At 41.1% G+C, this 21356-nt stretch overlaps 2 protein-coding genes across 4 annotated transcripts in view; both read left to right on the top strand.

Moving 5' to 3' along the window:
* Positions 1–4172, top strand: part of CDC14A (cell division cycle 14A) — a 46582-nt gene extending 42410 nt beyond the window's left edge. For all 3 annotated transcript variants that reach the window (XM_015870324.3, XM_085512166.1, XM_015870327.3), the window contains one exon: positions 2441–4172. In XM_015870324.3, coding sequence (XP_015725810.2) covers positions 2441–2454 — 14 coding nt within the window. In that variant the 3' untranslated portion in view covers positions 2455–4172. The remainder of the gene's footprint in view (positions 1–2440) is intronic.
* Positions 4173–6719: 2547 nt separating this feature from the next.
* On the top strand, positions 6720–20338 carry GPR88 (G protein-coupled receptor 88). Its single transcript, XM_032446077.2, has one exon. The coding sequence runs from the start codon at positions 6995–6997 to the stop codon at positions 8075–8077; it is 1083 nt and encodes a 360-aa protein (XP_032301968.1). The 5' UTR covers positions 6720–6994; the 3' UTR covers positions 8078–20338.
* The last annotated feature ends 1018 nt before the right edge of the window (positions 20339–21356 follow it).

Here is a 21356-nt window from a genome sequence, read left to right on the forward strand (position 1 = left end):
GATCATTTGAAGCGTACATGTAGATCCTTTAATATATCCTGATTTTAGTGGATCATAAGGTGTTTTTTGTTTGTTTGTTTGTTTGTTTTTTGCTAATTGTTGTCATCTATACCACTCCTGTTGCAATAACGTTTTGGGTCATTCAAAAAGACTTACATTACTTGTAAGTGGACATGAGGCTTTTGTCCTAAAAATACAATGACATAACATGAGAATTTTATTTTCTGGAGGAGAGCGTGTTCACTTCCTGATAGATAGACAGAAAGGATTGTTGCATTTCATAACTTAGTTTTCAGATGACTTAGTCCTGAATTTAAATGTATATGAGTATGGTTCTCACACCTAGATTTATTTTCTTTTCCAGGAGGCTTTCAGTGTCTCCTACTGAGCAAGGAAAGTGATAATAATCTAAGCAGTTGCTTCAGCATGAACTTCATTAGAAAGGTATCATTAACCATAGGGAAGTCATCTAAATCTTTGTTAAAATATCTGAAGCTTGGGTATAAAATGCCAAGCCTGATAGTGCATAAGATCACTGTAGGATTGCACACCGAGGATTTTACCCAATTAACTTAGTTCTCTCATCATGGCAACTCAGTGTTTTTGGGTTTTTTTTTTCTTCTATCTTTTTCTCTATTTTAAGATTTTCTTAAATACAAGCCTATGACTTGTAAAGGTAGATTGGGGCTTTCTGTTTTTAATAAAGCTTTCAGAATTACAGGCTATACTTTGAGTCACTGCAAATAGGAGGTAAGAATGTGAATTTTAAAATAGAAAACTCCTCCATCTGATATCATTTAAAAAAAAAAATAGTTACAGGTTTTGAAATACTAGTCAATCTCTTTGGACAATGTGAGATGTTCAGAGCATTAATTACTTAACTGCTAAAGTTAGGGGGAAAAAGAAAAAACTAATACTGCAGATATATTTAATTTTTCAAATTAGTCTGCATGCTGTACAACAACTGAGTTGTTAGAACTGTCATCATGCTTAGGAGCCTTATGGGAAGTATAGCAATTAATCTTACTCTGGAAGAAAATGCAGCTTAAATTTCATTATTTGCTGTATTCCAAAGAGGCTTTGAAACATTCTTGCTCCTTTGAGGATCATTAATTGAACAGAAGCTTTAAGTATACTTTAATGAAGGGATATTCCTTTTGCTACTCTCTTACATATGTAATAAATGGCTCAGCAAATGTTCTCACCAAAGCTCATGAAGTCAGAATGATTAGAGAACCCAGAAAGGGAAAATTAAACTTCTCTGACTGTGTATTTTATGCCTGGAATGAAGAAAAAGAATGTTCCTAATATCTGCCCTGTTTTACTGGAAGGTTACTATTACATTATACCCTTTTTTTTTTTTTTTTTTCTTCAAATTCATTTGGTACTAAAACCATACCCTTATTGGTCAGTGGTGTTCACATCTCTGTATGCTGACATAGGGAAGACTATCCAGATAATCTCATACCTTAAAGATGAGAAATACTCATTTAAAAGACAGCCTCAGAAATATATTTAGTTTTGGTGGACAGCAGGAAAAAAACAACGCAGTGATATCAGAGCTCTAAAAGTTCATTGTGTGCTTTTTCTGCTTATAGGTTTTGTTATGGATGGCAGAGAGCATTTCTACAATGACGAGTTAGTTACAGTGGAAAAACGGAGAAGACTCCTAAGGCTCTGAGTTCTCAGGACTCGTGTTGGTCTCCAGTAGCTTTCTCTAATCCTACCAAATTTATGCAGTTTTAAAATACAAGGTCAGGATGTAGAGTTGGAGGAGTTGTACTAATTTGTTTATAACCATGTCAGTAGAATCAAGAGGTCTCAGATAAGATTTTCTGATCACAACTTCCTGAGCACATTTGTATAGGAGGTAATAAAATACTTGGGATGTCATGTGAACTAATTACTCCGTTTATAAGAAAACTTGAATAGAACCAGTAATGCAAATGAATATAGTAGGCTTGTGGTGCTGTATTTTTTTTTCCCCATGGTAATTAGCTACACAGCATGAATTTCCTCCTCACTACCTGAACCAACACCTAAAGCATGCTCAGTCTTTTCACCGTAACACTTTCATTCTTATTCAGGGTAAATGAAAGCAACTCTATTCTAATGGCTGCAATCATACATTTTTTCCAATACATTTTAAGGTATTGTCTTAAGTGTAATGTTAAAGATTTTTAGTATTCTTTCCAAGGAATTCTAATTTGGTTTGGAGAAGTGTAGATACAAAGGAGTTGATGGATTTTTAGTGTCCAGTTTTTTACTTCCTTGCATTTTGAGTTTTACCTAAATTAGAACGCAGAAATTCAGACTTCCTTCCAGCTGTTCTTTTCTTTTCCTCCTTCCTGTCTTTCCACTCTTATCTTGAAGTGCAAAATACATATTAATTATGAGTATTACCACAATGAGTTTTAATCAGTTTTTCTTCTCTGCGCAGTCCCTTCAGTCTGAATATGTTCAATACTAAAGCCTTGCTGCTTTGGTGAAACCTGCTGAGAAACCTGCTTGAAGTCCTTCGTGAAGCAGAATTTAAGGAAAGAAGCTATTCATTCAGTTGAGGAGTCTCCAATAAAAGTAAAATTAAAACCGTAATGCCAAGGAACAACTTCTCAACAGACAGGAATTTCTTGTTAATGACTACTGCAGATGCACTGAAGTTGTGTTATGGAAATTATTCCTCCATGTTATATATAGATACAAATTTTTAATGTTGAAATTACTTGAATATATTTCTAATTAATTTCATTATGGCATTTATTAACTTGTGTACAGTCTTAAAATGTATTAAGAGAATATTTTATGAAGCAATATATATAAGAATTGTGTAAAAATTAGAATGTTTTAATTCAGTTGTTCACTTCTTTGCTACCAAAATGTGTATTTTAAAGAATTTTTACACATTTATCAAAGATATTTTTTTAACGAACAAGAGGTTTTTCTTGTTTTATGGGTCCATTATTGCTTAAAGGCTAACGTAATTACCTCTTTCGCTGATTGGTCTTCTGATAACTTAATGGAAGTCTAACTAATGAGAAACTAGTTATTATGCTATCAACTGAAAGCACTTGAATATATAGTCTGCTTTCCACATTGCGCTGCTAATGTTTCGTTAGGAAACGCTATAAGAGAATAATGAGTTACTTTGCAACTTAGATCTTCCATTGCAAATAGAAAGTAACTTAGCTGATGATTCAATTAATTACTACTTTTTCATTTTACTTTAAAAAAAATGTTTTAACTTTTAAAAGTAGAATGTTAAATTTTGCTATGCAATGTCTACTGCAAAAATAAAGACAAAGCATTCTGACTAAATAAGAAAGTTTCAATTCGGCTGTGCTGCATACTTGCATTTTGCAAGTTTCAGTAGCAAAGCATGCTGAAGGAAATGTCTGGAAGTTTACTGAATCCTCACGTACTGATTGGATGGTCCACAAATCTTTTGATTTGAAAACTACTGTCAGATATAGGCAGTGCAAGCTGCTGTGTCACATGACAGTTTGTCAGCAGTAGAGATATTCTTTAATACATAAACCAGTGCAGTCAGGATTGAATCTTTGAAAGAAATGGTCTTACAGTGAAGCATTAGGGATCACGAGCAAGTTTTTCAGAATTCTGCAAATGCAATCACAGCAAAAATGAAGTAAAATAAAGAAATTTAGCATCTGTGGAAAACCTTACAGGACAAACACAAAACAGATTTGTTTGCCATGAGTTTTTCCAAACTGTACAGGAACAAGAAAATGGAACTTGTTGACTTGTCTGTCTTTGTTTCTGAAGACTTGTGAATGATCTGCATTTCCCTGCAAATGAAGTTGCCACCAGGTCACAAATTGCTACAAAGTTATACTGGAAGTGTTAAGAAGCAATACTGAGAGCAGCTGTATGAGTCACTGAATAAAACTTAAAGGCAATACTGTACTTTTCCACAATTGTGTATATGTAAAGTATACACACACAAAGTAGCATCTGTGTGTGCATATATATATATACAACATACTATATATGAATTATAGATTAATGGTAAGGTAATTCTACCTCTTATGAAAAGAAAGAGTTGCTTTGTTATAAATAGTTTTCCTTAAAAAAAAAAACAAAACTTGTTTCATTTTGGAATGTAGATATATGTACATGTATACAGCTACTTGATAATAAAATGCGTGTATCAGCCAGCTTCCTTGTTTCTTGTCTTAATCAACCTTCATTGGAAAAGAAATTAGTAGGAGGAGCATCTTCTACAACTCATCTTTCCAGCTAATATTCTTGTATTTGCTTTGTTTAGTGGTCTGAAGTATTTATGTGTCATTTCTAATTAGCATATTTTAAAATGGATCTTAACTCAGGAAACATTTTCCTGGATGAGATTCCTTCTACAAGTGTAATATACCTTGTCTTCTTTTTCCATGTGCAATAGTTTGATTTAGCCTCACTCATAGCAGGGCCTTTGTGCAGAAGAACACAAATGGCCACATTTTCATTTAGCTTTTTCTTTTTCTGTTGGTGAAAAATTGTTCACAATTGGTTTTCTGTTAGCTTAACTCTGGTGGTGGTTTTCAGCAAATTTGTTGCGTTGCATGATATTAATTATCCATGGTGCTTAATATTCCTGTCAGGTAAGCCTGCAATAGATGATGTGGATAGTGTGTGACTGTTGCACAGCAACTCTAAAGGAATGGCAAAGCCTGGAGTACAACGCATGCTTTAGAAGCTGCCCAAATTCTAATGAATGTCTATTCCATTAACACAAGAAAGGGTTCTTGTCACTACATTAAAGCAATTAAAGGATGTTAATTCGGATATGTATAGGATATACAAAAGAACAGCTAATTTAAGCCTGTCTAGTACACTGAAAGCAATCCCTCCCTTTCCTGCTTTTTTCTTTAATTCCATTGGTTTATGTATATAGACAGTACTCCGGCAATCAACAAGACCAAGATGAGCTGGGGACAGCCACTGGTTTTAGAACTCTTTACAATCTTACAGCTTTTAGGAAATACCTTGAGTTTTATTTCATATGCTCTGTTTGTTCATCCTTGAACTTCACTGCTTCCACTGTTTCATATATAAATGTTTCTTCTCATTCCAGGAGAAAAAGTACACGAGATCTTTAAAAGGAGATTTGATAAATATATAAGGATGGATTAATTAAATCTAGAGGTTTTTACTGGGCCCGTGATTCTGTGGATAATGCCTTATGGAACTGTTTCTTTCTGCTCTGTGAAGCTTTTTGGTTAGGGAGATATTTCTTGTTACCGATTTAAAGAATATTTTTCAATTACAGTACTGCAGAAAGAGGAGGATTTTAGTTTCTATAATAACTGTTCTCTACTGACAGCTAAACAATGAAAGGCCTCAAAAGGTTTGACATTTGATTAGATCTACATAAAGCGCAGCAGGCAAAAAATATGGTAATCAGGGGGCCTGATCCAGTACATTGCTCAGGTATGTCTTTAACCTTAAGCACATGAGCAATCTAGTTAATTAAAAAAGAAAAGATACACGTTTGTAATGAATCCGTATTTGGATCAACAGTCCTACCACCTACGAACAGGAATATTTCATTAAATGTAAGATATGCTGCATTGTAACAAAGTAATCCACTGACCCATGTTATAATGACCTCCTCACGTACTGTTTTGGTATTGTCACTTATCAGCATTATCAGTTTATTGATATCTAAAAATATGATATCTTGCTCAATATACAGATAAATACATTATCAGCTGAAGTAATTACTTTTGAGCCTTAGAAAAGCACCTTCTCACTTAAACTCACTGCAAAATTAATCGGCGTTCCTGTTCTGAAATGCTTTCAAGAAGAAATCTCAATTGTTTTACTCAAGTTTCTTGTTAAACCTTGCTGTGGTTAAGGACAGTTAATGTTTTGTCCCTGATTGAGCAAAGCACTGAAGAGTACCTGGGAGGATCCCAGCACTAATTCTCCATCCCAAAAGCGAGAACCTTTCATTCAGTTCTGCAGGAAGTTGCTTTTGGAATTGATTTTGGTGTGTGCCACTGTTTCAAAATCTATGCCGGTTCCGCTTTACCTGTGTTATCTAGAGACACCAACACTCACCTCCAGCAGGTTAGTGATGCAGGATGTCCCACTAGATAGACTGAGCCTTCCGTGAGGAAATACGTGATGTGGAGTTGGAGCAGCTTCCCAAAATAAAGAGCTGTCTTACCAGGGATCTATGCAGCTATAGTGTTTGAAAGAATTTGGAAGCTGTATTCCTAAAGAGCAGTTCTAAAACTGTTTACAGACAGGTAGTATGTTTTTGTTTAACAAAAATGCGATCAGAATAAAACAGCTTCAGTATCTAGCAGAGAAGCTGCTACAGTAAATGGGTTGTATTTCAGACAGAAGTGACTGACACTAGTTTGAAAGCTTGCCGAAAAATGAAAGTCGCTGTGTAAATGGGTGAGAACAAGGAAAGCGGTGCAGCAAAGGGAAGAGTCGCTCCGTAGTTGCAGTATTTCTGGAGCGTGATTGGGTTTGGGTTTCTTTTTTTTCCTTCTTGATTTAACAAGATGAAAATCTGCTGAATAATTCATGAAGAGTGGAAGGGCTGAATCTTCCAGGAATGATATACAGAGTACGTACTGTGTCACAGGAGGAACTGCAAAGCTTTGTATCAGTTGCTGCCGTTTCTGCTACTGATTGCAAGGTGCTGCCGCTTTTGGCATTTTCGCAGCTACAGAATCCTCTGCCGTGCTCAGGTCTGCCTACCGCAATCTGCACCCTATGGACCCACCTTCACTAGCTCCAGCCTCTGGGATTTCCTGCCACCTATCTGCCTTGGACATCGCTCTTCTCCGGGTCGTTACTGCTAACTGCGTTTTCTGGACTTGCAGCTCATATGACTGAAATCTGCCTCGAGTTCCCCGCCCGCACATCATCTCTCGTGTTCAGCGGGGGGCTGCCGCAGCAGGATCTGCCCTGGATGAGGATGGGATTTACAGGGAGAAGTCAGAACTGAGCTGCACTCAGCGCGATGCCCAACGCCTCTTCCTGGAGCGTGAGCTCGCCCCTGCTGCTGCTCTGGGAGGACTCCTCAGGGACCCGCATCTTCCTCTCTCTGCTCTATGCGGTCCTGGCTATCTCAGGGACTCTGTCCAACGTGATGGTCATCTATTTGGTTTTCTCCTTCAAGAAGCTGCAGACCACCAGCAACGCCTTCATCGTGAACGGCTGCGCGGCCGACCTGAGCGTGTGCGCACTGTGGATGCCGCAGGAGGCCGTGCTGGGGCTGCTGCCCCCCAACTCCTCGTCGCTGCGCTCGGCCGAGTACCGCCTGCTGCGCGAGGGGCTGCTGGGCCTCGGCCTCACCGCGTCCCTGGCCTCGCACCTGCTGGTGGCCTTCAACAGGTACGTGCTCATCACCAAGCTGCCCAGCGTCTACCAGGCCCTGTACCAGCGGAAGCACACGGGCTGCATGATCGGGCTGTCCTGGGCTCTGGCGCTGCTCCTGCTCCCGCTGCTGCCCGGGCTCTGGACGCCGGGCCCTGCCCCGCAGCCTCCCCCGCGCCATTCGGACGGCGGCTCCCGCTACCCGGCGCTGCTGCTGGCGCTGGCCGTGCTGGGCCAGACGGCGCTGCTGCTGCACTGCTACCTGGGCATCGTGCGCCGGGTGCGGGGCAGCGCCAAGCGGGTCAGCGTGCTCAACTTCCACCTGCTGCACCAGCTGCCCTTCCCCGCCGCGCCGCCTCCGCCGCGCCGCGCCCAGCGCCGCCTCAGCAGCGTCTCGGTCCTGCTGCTGTGCTGCGTCTTCCTGCTGGGCACGCAGCCCCTGGTCTGGGTCAGCCTCCTCGGCTTCTTCCTGCGGCCCGCTCCTCCCGCGCTGCAGGCCGCCAGCTGGCTGCTGCTCTGCTCGCTCTCGGCGCTCAACCCGCTGCTCTACACGTGGCGCAGCGAGGAGTTCCGCCGGGCCGCGCGCTCCGTCCTGCCCCGCTCCGAGGGCTCGGCCGCCGCCCCCCGACACGCCGCCTCCAACGCGGCCGGTCCCGCCGCCGCCGCCCCGCCCTGCCCACAACTACCGCGGCGCCGGAGCACGGCGGGATGCGCCGCTCCGCGCTGAGCCCGGCCCGGCACACGGCTCCAAGCCCCGCCGACAGGGGGCGCCGAGGGCACGGGCCGCGCTGGGCGGGAACTTGCGGCCGCCTCGTGCCCTCAGGATGGAGCTGCCGTCACCGCAGCGTGTCCCAGCAGCTCCTCGAGTGTGCGAGTCTCTGCTGCTCCGGGGCTCCGACGTGCTCCCTCAGGGCAGGGCTGCAGGTAGAAGCGAGGCCGTGCTGAGGCCGCCTGCCCTCCCTTTGCCCCCATGTCAGGACTGCAGGCAGCAGAGATAGATCTGCGGTGACGGTAACTATGGCACTGCGAGGTGCTGCCTTTGAGCTTTAACCGTTCGAATGTGAGTTAGACGCTGGGCTCTGAGATTTGCTGCAGGGTTCTGTTTTTCTATTTTATTTGATTATAGAATCTGTGTAACGCTGCTGGCATTTGAAGCAGTTATTTGAGTGAACACTGAGCATGGGGCTCATGTGTGAGAACTGCCGTGTGTCCCATCCTGTTCTCCAGCCCCGAGAGCCCTGGGAACCATTTCCTGTACCTGCTTCACCTCTGTGCTCCGTGCAGGACCCTCCTTGTCCCATCCGAGCTTTCAGGTGATGCTGCCTGTGGGAAATGTTCAAAACAGGCACCTTTTTAGTCAGCTGGTTTGGTTTTTTTGCTGTTGTTCTTTTGAAAGCTCTTTACATGAGGCCTGTTTTAACAAAGGCATCCACCTGTGCTAAGGAGGCACTCTGTGAAACCTATGGAGTGCTGCTCCCTGACCTTATCATGTGTTGCTAACAGCTGGTGTTTCTACTCCACACGTTGCTGTTGCGGTGGGATTTCACAGCTTCTGCTAAAAGTAACTGGACAATGCATCCCAGCTGGGCACTGAGGCTGTGCTGAGCGCTGCCCTCCGCCTCCCTGACTGTGCTGACGTTATTGTGGTGCTGATCTTTGCCTTTCACATGAGAGACTCAAAGAGGGCAGTTCTGTTCTGAGTGCTCTCTCAATCAGTCCCAGCGCTGCCTGGGGAAGGTGAAGGGCTGTGGGAACACTGCAAAGCTGTGTGCAAAAAGTTTGTTGCGTTGGGTGGGAAACATTAATACGAGTTTGGCAGCTCTTTCAAGAATGTTTGAATGCTAAGACTATAAAGAAACAGCAAACACAGTGGGTATAGCACAGAAGTGTGCGTAGCCATGTTTTACAGTGCTCAGCACTAATGTTATCTTACCTGATATGGCTTCATTTTCAACAGAAGTTGCTTCTGAAGGGAGGAAAGAATGTTATTTTATTCCCCCAACCTTAAGATGTATTAGCGTTCAATGATATGTTGGTGTATTTAAAAATCCCCATAGCAACGTTTTATTTTTCTAAAGTAAAAACTGTTGCCGTTATCACAGAAAAGATTAGCGAGGTTGGGCTTTGACAAAGGCAGGATGTCAAGTCTTAGGGAAAACTTAGGAAATATTCCTTGTCTTCCTGAAAATGCAGTCATGTCTTGTAAGCAGCTTCAGCCACTTACCAGCACCTGTAGGAATGGAATAGAAGTTTCCTAGAATCTCAGACTTAGAGTTTCTTCCCCCAGCGTGGAGGCAACGTGCCACCTGCGTGACTGCATCGGGGAGATCACAAGGGCTGGCAAGGAAACGTGACTGTAAAAGATGCACAAGATTTATCTTATCACCACATTGCATCTGTCTTGGAGAGTACTGCGTCCTTGTTGTAATCTCACATCCTAATCATGGGGACGGTGCTTTTGCTGGCTTTGTGCAGCAAATGGATAAGGAGAATTTACCGACCACGCCTATAGCAATGCTGGAAATTATTTGGTATCGCTGCCAAAATAAAGCTAAGCCAAGGGCTGCCTGGGGCTGAGAGCTGGTTCTGCTGCACCCAGTTCTTAGGCTGGGACCCATGACAGGAGGGGAATCACCATTTCCCAGCACTGCTGAAGGAACTGGAGTCCATTGGCAAAGCTCCGTATGGGACTGTCAGCAAAGAACAAGCATTAAAATACTGAATTAGCCACCACCCTCTGTTTCTGACTACATATTCTGGGATAAAAGCAATAACCTGTTTTGGAGTTCAGTGGCCAAACATTATAACAAACTTCTGGGTTTCTTCCCGTATCAAATAGCATGCAAGTTTAATCTGAAATGCTTGTGTTTTATATGGACAGTGTCTTAAATGCAAGTATGTATTAAACAATGTTATCATGTACAAAACTTGGTTCAGCTATCCTTCTGCTATGCATTACTTCCAGAGAACAGCTGGAAATCCCTTAGGAACTCTGATGTAATTACATCTGACTGTGAGTCTTTGACTGTTTTGTTACACTCAGGTGACCCAAATAGTATCACACAGGAAAGAGTTTTGATTTAAAGTCATCAAAAAAGAGTAATTATCTCAAATCAAGATCTCGGTTTCTCTGAGGAATTACCACTCAGAAAAGCCCTGTCTGCCTTCCTCTACAGCCATACTCTGTATTTCAGCATTATAAATACAGTAACAATGGAAGCTCAGCTTCCATCTCATCTTCTCTTGGCTCCGTGTTGCTGCTCCTTGAATGAGACAATTGATCCAACTCTCAGTTTTTAGTATTTCTGCTGGATTTTTTTCAGCTAATTCAAGGGTGTCCATTGCTACTGTAATGGTAACTTTCTTCAGTATGAATTTCTGTCATATTCATCCAGCTCATGTGCAGGTGCCAGGTGTACATCGCCAGCTGTCCTTTAAATCTGTAGTACGAGGCATGTTTGTACTTCTCAAAGTTTTCCTTGAGAATTGTTCAACCAACTGATCTTTCAAAAGATGTAAAGGAAGACGGTGGGGAAACCTATTGGCAATTGAATTGAAGTTCTGCTTAGCTCTGACATTGTGCCAAGCGAGGTGAATGTGGCCTAAAGCTTCCCATGACTGCTCAGATCCACAAATACCAGGCAGTGGATGTAATTTTGTCCAAATGGTGAATTTATTGTACAGCAGTGCGGATCTCTGGCTTATTTTGTGTGCGCTTGGTGCCTATTCCTTTGCTATTTTCTCAGGGCTTTGGAAATGAGAGCAGCTCACAGTCAGTAGCACCTGCCTGGGTTGTGGCCAGTTGTATTGGTCTGATTGGAAGCAGTCATTGAGTTTTGTGGCCTTTGTAAATTTACCTGTAATATGGCCAGATGTTTTGTGGTTTGCCTGTGCAGAAACACAGCCTCACTCTGCAACCAGCTCTTAGGGGGTCAAATTGTGATGCCTCAGAACAATAAATACCCTATGGCAGAAATACAGCCCATTGTGAAATAGCTTGCAGAGGCTGTTGGTGAAGTTACTACACTTAAGATAGTATAATATAATATATATATATTAATATATGATGATCTATAACCGAATGCTTTGTTCAGTAATGTGAGCCTCCTCCAGAGCTGGGTGCTTGCTGCTGTAAACAAAGGTGCAATAAAAATGCACAAGGGCAAAGTGAGGCTGGCACAAGTGGGTGAGAGGAAGCACAGAGAGCAGAGCAGGGTCAGTGACAGCGTGACCCCGAGATCAGCACAGAAGTACTGAAAGCTGAAAGAGGCTTATGGTGAAATAAACCCTCTCAGACTGTTTGGCTCCTTTGGGTGTGGAAACAGGATTCAACACTTTCTTAATAAGTGAGATGCACAGCTGCATTCTCAACGTTTGCTTTTAGAAAAGTATCCCATGCAGCAGCAAATCTTCATTGATTTCTGGAATCAAGAAAGACTAACGGTGTGATTTAGACCAGCATTCTTATGGACCAGCCTTCTTACACTTAGCGTCGTTGCTGGACATCCAGGCAGGAGTCAGATCTCATCATGCCCCGCGTTCCCTCAGCCATCAGCTCACTGCAAACCTCTTTTCCTGACTACCAGATTGATGCTATTTTTAAAAAAAACCCACATACAGATTATTTTCAAATGAAGACATTTAAGTGTAGCATTTCATTAAAGAAAAGGTGACAACATATACTTTAGCTTTCTATTTCATCTTAAATCACATAACTAGATTATTGCAGTATTCTTTAAACTCAGAAGTCCCTCTTCCAAATGGCAGCGAAAATAGCTTTTCTCGTGACATCTAAGAAAGCTGCCTTTTTTGCTCCTTTGTGTCAATCCTTCCCATGCACTGTCATCGTTTTACCAGGGTAATAGTCCCTTTTCTTTCTTTCTTTCCTTCTTTCTTTTTCTCCTTTCTTCAGGATTTTTTTTTCCTGTAGGTTCCTTCACAAAGGGAAAAGTTCTCAGTCCTGCTGGGCAGGGAATGGCAACTCCGTGAGCAGCATGAATTGCTTGGGGAGACAAGTGTAAGCTGAACATAAGGAACGGAGGGACAGGCTTAAGTTTCTACCAAAGTCAGTAGCAGGTGAAGGGGTTTTTTTCATGCTTTCCATAGTGCACAAACACCGTCTATACTACAGGCACATTCGTCTTTGTTTAAAGCTGGAAAACAACAACAACAACAACAACAACGAAAGAGTTAGAATAGTTTGAAGGCTGGAGAAAAATACTTCATAGTTGGTGTTCATTATGGCTGACTTTTCTGAAGATACCTTGTTACAGAATGCACTCTTCTGTGCAAATATTCAAACCAACCTGTTACCACACGCAGTAATCTAATGGGCTCTTTAGGCCTGGAAAACATGTAATTAAAGGTAGACGACTCTGCTCTGTGAGTGTGGACCACCTTGTTTGATTACTGGCTATGAGACGGGTATGGGAAGGCTTCCAGTGCAGTCTTTGCCTGGTGCCTGAGTTCAGGTTACTCCTGAAACTACAGAACTGGAAACAGAATACTGCTGAACCAAGCCCACTTGTGTCTGCGTTCTGACCCAAGGCTTTGGGTTTCTGAAGTCACTCAGCCTTACTTTTGGGATATGTTCTGAGGGAGAGTGTGCTGCCTGTGGGGGCTCAGCCCAAGGAGGGAGCTGTGTGCAGAATCACGTGTTGAGCTCTGGGAGCAGGGACTGAAACAGGGAATAGCAAAGATGTGCCTCTGCCAAATGGTGTAGTATTCATATAAGACTAAAGGTGCCTTGTGTTTGGGAGCAGCCTGACCAAGTGATTCAGCTGCTGAGGGGGAGGATTGTCCAAGCCGCTCTATAGGTGGCTGTTCCATTTGCCATTTTGGATGCCAGTTTTCTGAATTGACACCTTAGTACTGTTTGATGGTGATGCTGTTGTTGGGAAAAATATTAGTAGTTGTGACTAATTTCAGTGCAAAATGGGCTTCTCAGTAAAGTCGGGGTGAAATTCGATGTTTGCAACAAGACCTGACCTCACTGTTCCATTCCTTTTCTTCCTGAGGGCTCAGAGAGAGTAGATAGAAGAAAGTGGAGGTGTAGTCCTGGGGAGAGACACAGGCAGGGCAGCTGCTATCCTTGGGATGCCTTCCTTTTTATTTATAGCTTTGTGAAGCTGACATCTCAGATGGAAAATTCTTAATAGCTACCTTCAGGCTGTCTGGAGTCTTCACTTGTCCTGTGATGTTCTCAGCAGAGAATAAAGAATGCAAAAATGCATCAGGCAGAAGCTTTAGCCATTCTGACTGTTGTGAAGCTGATGATACGATGAAGGCACGATGCCAGCCTGAAATACCAGCGCTCGACAAAGTGAGCATTAGCAACAGAAGAAGCTATTTTTAAATAAGAGTTTGGAGAGGGAAATCTGGTGAAGCTGGCAGTGGCCAGTTCTGAACAGTGTTACACAGATTTCCTTCCTGTTGGTTCCACAGAGCTGTCACAATGAGATGTCCCCTTTCTTGTCTTTTGCCCTCGGTCTGTGCCTCACCTCAGGCAGAGGTGGAGCAGCCTCCTTCTCATCCTTAAGCTTCTGACACTGCCTTTTTGATCAGTTTATATGTGCTGTTTGCCTGATTCTTTATAAACTTAATATTTTTCATACTTAAACCTAGTGAAGTGCCTGTAACAGTCTTGTAGCTGTGGAGACAGGTGCAGCAAGGTTTAAATGGGGTCATATCCAGAAGTATTGTTAAGATATTTCGTATTTACCACAGGAGTTTTCCATAATCATTTCTCATTCAATTAATCCTTTGTAAAGGTAGTGGTAAAATCTTGCAGGGTTTGAAATGCGCTGCCATGTTAGCTCCTCTAGTGAGCACAGTTATGCCTCTTGCATTTAAACAAACATCTTCCTTTTCTCTAGGTTGGTTTTTCTTGTTTGTTACATTATTAAAACTGATGAAATCAGGGAATTCACGGACTGCAACCTGGGGAAACAAAAAGCACAAGTCTCACTACTGCTCTCATTTGACATCAAGGCAAAGGCACTTACTGCGACAGTCAGATCTTTTGTATGGTATTAAAGCAAGGTAGTAGAACTACCTGCAATGTTGATGAAAAGAGATAAACAGGAACACAAAACTAATTCATGTGTACAATGAGTAAATGGAAGCGCTCTGGATTCTGCAGTAAATGTCTCTCTTGGCTCTTTGCTGTTTGCTGTAACTGTCGTGTACATACTAACAGGATTAGGCAATTCACATTCAATATAAGAAATGATGGATCTGAGCTGAATTAAAGGCATGAATTAATTTTCTTTTATCTCATGCATCGTTAAATGTTGCTATTGTACTGCCTAATGCTTATCTGTGTTGTACCACGGTCATTACAGTAAGATGATCATTACAGTCCCTTCTGTCATATAGTCACACTACGCTTATAAATGTATCCTTGAGATGGTAGTATCGCATGCTTGGCCTTGGCCCAAATACAAATGTGTTTTGAGGTTTTTGAGGGAGAAATAATCTATTTCCGAGTTACTAACATTCAAGGTAAATTTCACGCTGATATGTTTATACTGGAAGAAAAAAAAAGCCATTTGAACGACATCTTTGCTTCATTTGAGAAAAACAAAACTTGAAAAACTTCTCGTCCCTTGCTAGAGAGCTCCTTGTCTGTGATATGGAATTTAAGAATATAAAAGGCTGCAGTTGCTACTCTGAGATCAACAAAATCACTTAAAGCTTGTTTGGCAGCACGTGTCAGATAAGCCCGAACCTTTTGTGATCTGACCTGATGCAGAATGCCCCACACATTCAGCCTGCTTATCTAAGGCTTCTCTTGTGAGAGGGGCTGGCAGCCCCTGGGTGTAAGAGACCGGCTGACACTGAATGAGCTGCTGGCCACAGGCAGAGCTCAGGGAATGAATTTTTGTCATTGTCTGATTTATTCTTCAGATTTTCTTACCGTCATCGATCTATTTTATTTTAGATTTGTGACACAACCGTTCATTTAATTCTAAAGTGAACTGTCTTCTCTCATATTTATACAAATATCTCAAACAATTCTCTTCCTAAGCATGAAATGGGTTCACAGGAGCCGTGTGGAGGAATCTTTGTGAATGCCGCTCTGAGTGCAAAAGCAAAATGAAACAGTCCATTAAAAAAGCAGCAGTTCAAAATAAAAACACACTGCATGTGATTCGAAGAATCTTGTAACCATTTTCTATCATCAGACACTATAAATATTATGCTAAGATACTGAGTAAAATAGCTGATAATGTGTTAATTGTATCTGTAACTTGAAAATAATTATCACCACAATCGGGATAGAATGGCATGTACAGTTTTTAGTGTGTTAATGAGATATCCATAGAAATACTGAAGTACTTTTTTCTTCCTATTCTCATCCTTCGCACAGTACTGTATTGAAATCCAACTTTTCACTGCTTTTAAAACAATCTTGATCCATTGTTTCGGTGCACTTTTGGTACTATTTCTACATCAGTGTTTGATTTTGAGCATGAATGTATGAAGCTGTTGATGTGGCAGCCATTCCTGGGGTGACATAGATCCCTGTTGTGCAAATATATTTTTCACAAACTATTGCCAAGAGTTTTGATTGTAACTTTCAGTGGTGCAATATTGTTTGTATGTGTTCAGGATGGTGCCTGCTGCTGGTGGATGCTGTCAGCAGTGAGGGCTGCTCGCTGTGTACCTTGGGAACCATTCGGCTGTTTGCCTGTGGCCCAGTGTGGTACTGTGGGCAGCCAGCACAAAAGAGAGAAACTTCCTGTTTGTTCTGCATACAAGCAGAAAGCTGCATCCCTTTACAGCTGCTGCATCCCTTTAAAATGTGCTAATTTATGCCTTTTTGACATGCTGAGTAACACATTTATTCTCATATCTTCAGAGGCACATATACTGTATGAAAGAGTACGTAGGGCAGTGGAATTTCAATTAGTCTGCTTGTTATATAGGGCTTAAGGCCTAGATTGTTACTAATTGTTTAGTAAGTTTGGTTGATTTCATGGCGGTTTTTAAGTGCCCATTCTCTGAAGTGAGAACTGGAAGGCTTGGCTGTGTTTCTGCTTACCATTGCTGGATGCTGGAGCAGTTCATATAATGATGCTAATGTTGATGAGTGGAACTGTGCCTATGAGCAGGAAATATCCCTCCCAGCAGTGAAGAACACATCAGTGAACTGGGAAGAAAGATCAGGAGTTCTAGGCTGGCTCTCATGTATTCCCAGCTCATCAGACCTGCCAAGGAAACAAGCCAGACCCAGAGGAGCCTTATTTGCTGTTCTACTTTCTTATGAGCTTGTGCCTTTGCAAAGGAGGCTGGACTGATTGCTGTGTGCTGTGTATCATTATAGTGTGTATGGTTATAGAATCAATGTTAGGTCCTGCACATCTTGCAAAGGCAAAAGAAACCCAGACAGCACTGAGTGTGTCTCAGATTCTAGGTGAATACACAGAAATCCATTACCCCAATAGGGTTCCTATTTCACACAGCTTGTAACAAGGAGTTATGGTAGATTATTTCATGCCTGCTTTGCAATTCTTGTTAAAAAACCTTTGTTACTAATGGAAGAGGTACAAATTTCCCCCCTCCCCTTTTGAACAGAGAGAGTTTATCTATTTTTTCCTTTCTTGGCACACCAGGGGATCTTCCAAATCTTCTCAAACATTGTTCCTTTGAGAACAGAGATCCCTCCTTAAGAGACAACTGCCTTCAGGGATGTGAAAGGATTTAATTACGTTGCCCTTGATGTCCTGTGAAGTTTGTATTAGTGCTGGTATGGGGCCAAAGCTTCAGCAAAGGCCTGGGTAGGGTAGTTTGCCTAGCATTGTTTTGGATTTTGATTTTCTGCTTAGGAGAAACTTTCCTTTTCTTCAGCCGTACACCTAGATAAATAATCACGGCTATCTTGAAAGCTGTATTAACAATGGCTCCCTGGGGCGTCAAACGATTGTGCTCAGCATAGTTACTGAGGTCGGAAAAAGAGAAGCTAGATGGCGCTACGGCCCTGAGATCGTGTGCTGCTGGGTGGGAGCAACGTGAACCTGTGCAGATCTTCTGGTCTAAGAACAGGGTATAATCAAATACAGGGTCAGAGTTGTGAAATAGAAGAACAGGGTTTCCACTGAGACAACTGTTTAGCTTTTGGTTTTTAACACAGGCAACAAGTTGAACTGTTTAGGAAACAGACTTAAATTTAAGCATGTGGACATGAAAGAGAAGACTATGGATGTAAAATGGCATTAAGATTACCTACACAGGTAAAACTGTGAGAAATACATTGTGCACCATTCTCATGACATTACTTATGTGTATTTATTTTAAGTAAATACTTCTGCTCAGAGATGCCAGTAAATACAAACTGAGATGAGCTATGTACTGCATCTGTGCAGATAAAGGAAAGAGACACCTGATATACTTGGGGAAATTGGAGGGGAAATAATTAAGTCCTGATCCACTTAGAAAACTTTTCTTTGAATTCTTGAGGATGGAGATAGAGGGACCTCCATTGCTAAATATAAATGCTGTACAAGTAAATATCTGCAGTAGTTACTGCAAGACAATCAATAATTTCTCTTTAGATACATGTCTTCACTTTCATGTGTTGATTTTCTTAATCTCTATTTTAGAACAATTTTAAAAATGAAGTTGCAGTTGTTTTTAGTTAGCAAATGCACACCATTCCTCCATTTGTATTTTTATTAGACATGTATATATTAATAAATTTTTAATTAAAATTGTAAGGCCAAGCAGAGCTTTTAGTTTACCTCTGATTAGTATTTAAGAGTACAGATGGGCAGTAAGAATGCCAAAGTTATTACAAAAACAAAACACTTAAACGAAAATGTCCCTAAAGTCTGGAAATCTGAGGAGGTCTTATTTAATACTGAGCTTAGAGAGAGTCTCAGTGGTTGAAAATAAATAACATCCAGGCAGACAGAGAACTGGGAATTTGTAGTGAAAGCAGCCTCGAGGCTTTGGCAACAGTATTTTGATCATCTATGAGGGGGCCAGCAGTGAGACATTGCTGTGTTTGAGCTGAGTTCTGCTATAGGAAAAGGTTGTGGGTTTTGTTGTTCTTGTTGTTTTGGTTTTGTGGAGGTTTTTGGTTTGTTTGTTTGCTTGTTCTTTGTTTAGTTTTTGATTTTTTTAAGGAGTTCAGTAGTCAATTTGTAGAGGTAAGGTACTGTTAGACAAACATGCACCCGTAACAAAACATGCAATAAATGACTGATGCTGTGTTTTATCATGGCAGAATGGTACTTCAGTGATAGTAAAAGCTATGGAAAGCTATGTTAACAGAGTTGGAAGTGCCAGAAATGCTTTGAAGTCAGTGGTAGGGAGGCACTTGAGGAACTTCAAGGGAACCTATAAAAAGGACTAGCAAGATGAAGTGGAAGGCTTCATAGAATGACAGAATTTTAGTCCTTACACAATTGCGAGATTTTGTTCAAATAATAGCAAAGGCAAACAGCTTGAAGAGCAATGGTTCTGGGGAATAAGACTGAAGAGAACAAAATGGGGTTGGAAGGAACAAAAGAATAAATCACCTTATTTTGGGTGAAACTGAGGTGGTGGATGAACTGAGAAGGTGGTTGTAACTGAGAAGAATGATGGGAGGACACAGGAAGGAATTTCATCAGAGATGCTCCAGGGGAGGCTGAACAGGAGAGAATCATCTGTAAACAGAAGGTGTAGCATAGGAAATGGGTTAGTTTGGAGAAACTTTGCAGAAAACTACATCAATATTAATGGACTGTGAGTTTGGTAGTTTGATGAACTAGGCTGTTAGAGCAAATGTCTTCTTGAATAGCTTTCCCTTGGGTTAGCAGGGAGCAAAAATCAATTGCTTTGAGTATGGCACTTTGCTTACAAAAATAAATAATAATAATGAAATGAATTCCAGAAGAACCGTTTGTGAGATCTTCCTCCCATTTCAAAATCTAGTGCATTTATCAGCCCCTATTCTGTTGTGTGTATGATGGTTCAGTTTGTTTTAGCTCCTGAGTTTACTAGAAGATCATATTTGAAGTTTTAGGAGGAAAACTGATGCCTTCTGAAATGGCTGACTGCAGGGATTTGGGAAGGAAATTCTGAATAGATTATACAGATTACAAAATCTTTTCCTTCTGCCAACAACATGTGAAAACACCAGTTCCTGTCAGTGCCTTTTTGAAACCCCACAAACTTTCTGCTTTGCCCAGTGTTTGCATTGAATTGAACTGCCATCAATTGCATGGGCAGATGAGTGTCCTCCAATGAGTGGTATCATTCCTCCAGTGTTCATTGACACATGGCAAATTGTGAGTCTTGTTGTTAATTAAATACTGCTACTTTGTTAAAGGCTATTATAGATTATTATTATTATTATTGCTTTTTAATCCTATGGGAATCGCACAGCTTTTTCCTTCATAGAGACTGTGCAGTGCCTTTAGAGAACTGACTTCAGGTTCCAGCCTTCAGAAGCACAAAGGAATGCAGTAGTGCTTGTACATAAATAGCTGTAAGTTTGACGCTGTGCTGACTCAGCAACAAGAAGGACCATCTGCAGGGTACAGTCTGACCTAACAATGCTTCTGTTCTTTTCTTTTTCTGTCATTCAATTGCTTTCCTCTAAGAACTCAAGGAAACTCAGAGCTTCTTCCTTTTCTTTTTTTTTTTTTTCCTTTTTCTGTTGTATCAAATTGTTTTAAAGTAGTGCTGACATTGGCTGAACCTTCTGCAGGCTCAGTCTCTAATGGATCAACTGAATGGAAGTCCAGAAGTTCTTTAATGCCTACTGTAAGTCAAGGGTCATGTTGTATATGGAGCAAAATGCATGTATGGTGACAGGAAGCAGACTTTTCCCTATGTTTTAAATAAACAATAGAGGTCCAATGTCTAGTTATTGGTGATAGGAAAGTCCCCTTATTCTGATTTCTGTTTCCTGTAACACTGTATATGGCACATCTCCTTCATGTTTGTTGGTATTATTTATATTTAATAAACGTGTCATGCAGCAAATTCTTAAAAATAACTGTCAACTTTGTATTTGTTTTCGAGAAATAGCTGATGCTGAACAAAGTGCTAATTTTGGATTGTGGCAACTACCCCGAAATGTCCACTCAGCAAGAAATCCCACATTTTGTGTTTTGTTTTGTGTTTTAATTTAGTGTTATAGGTGAACAGAATGAAACAAGAGCTGATAAATTCAATGCGTTTCCAATCTGTGAGAATGCTAAAAAAAAACGTTCTAAAAATTGCTGTGCTTTTAAATTGTTTACTTTGCATTGAAAGCTTCTCATTTTAGCTCACTATCCTGGCCCAAATTTATCTACAAGATGGTTTGTCAAAGCAGCATATTGTAAGGGGAAACAGCACCATATTTATAAAATACAAGAAGTAGTAGGATGGTTAAATTGTGAATGCTGCCTATTTGGAGGAAATCCAAACAGGGCCTGCGAAACAGAAGTATGGCTTTGTGAATCTTCTTGCATAAAGAGTATGTGAAAATGCTGACATTTCACGAGGGTGTTAATTGCTCTGAATTTATGAGCAATTATTAATTGTTACGAAAATACTGTGTATTAATACTGATTAATACTAGGAATGTATTGTAAATGTGTAACATTGTAATAGATAGGGTGTTGAACAGGCTCCTTAGTTGGAGTAGCATTCTTCTCCTTACTGATTCCAAGCACTGGTTATTGTAAATGCAGCTATATTGCAGCAGCAACTTTTAAACAACACTTTTCTGCTTAAAAACCTTTTCTGTTAATTTTTTTGTTTAACATTCCTGGAAGATGCCAAATTGTGTTACATTGTATTTTTATTTATTTTCTTTCAATACTTTGAATATTTGATACATTTTTATTTCCTTTGAAAATTAGAAGAGGTTCCCGATGGTACTTGCTATTTCCATGGATGCTTTAATACAGTTGCAGTCATTCAGCTATGCCGTGTCTTCCAGACTACTTCTGGAGGGAGCCAGGCCACAGAGCAGAGTTAAGAGCTGAAGGTGAAAAACTATTTTTCTGCTTGCCTTGGTTTTG

The sequence above is a fragment of the Coturnix japonica genome, chromosome 11 (genome assembly GCF_054131305.1).
Source record: "Coturnix japonica strain WE chromosome 11, WE-NBRP24, whole genome shotgun sequence".
Taxonomy (NCBI): domain Eukaryota; kingdom Metazoa; phylum Chordata; class Aves; order Galliformes; family Phasianidae; genus Coturnix; species Coturnix japonica.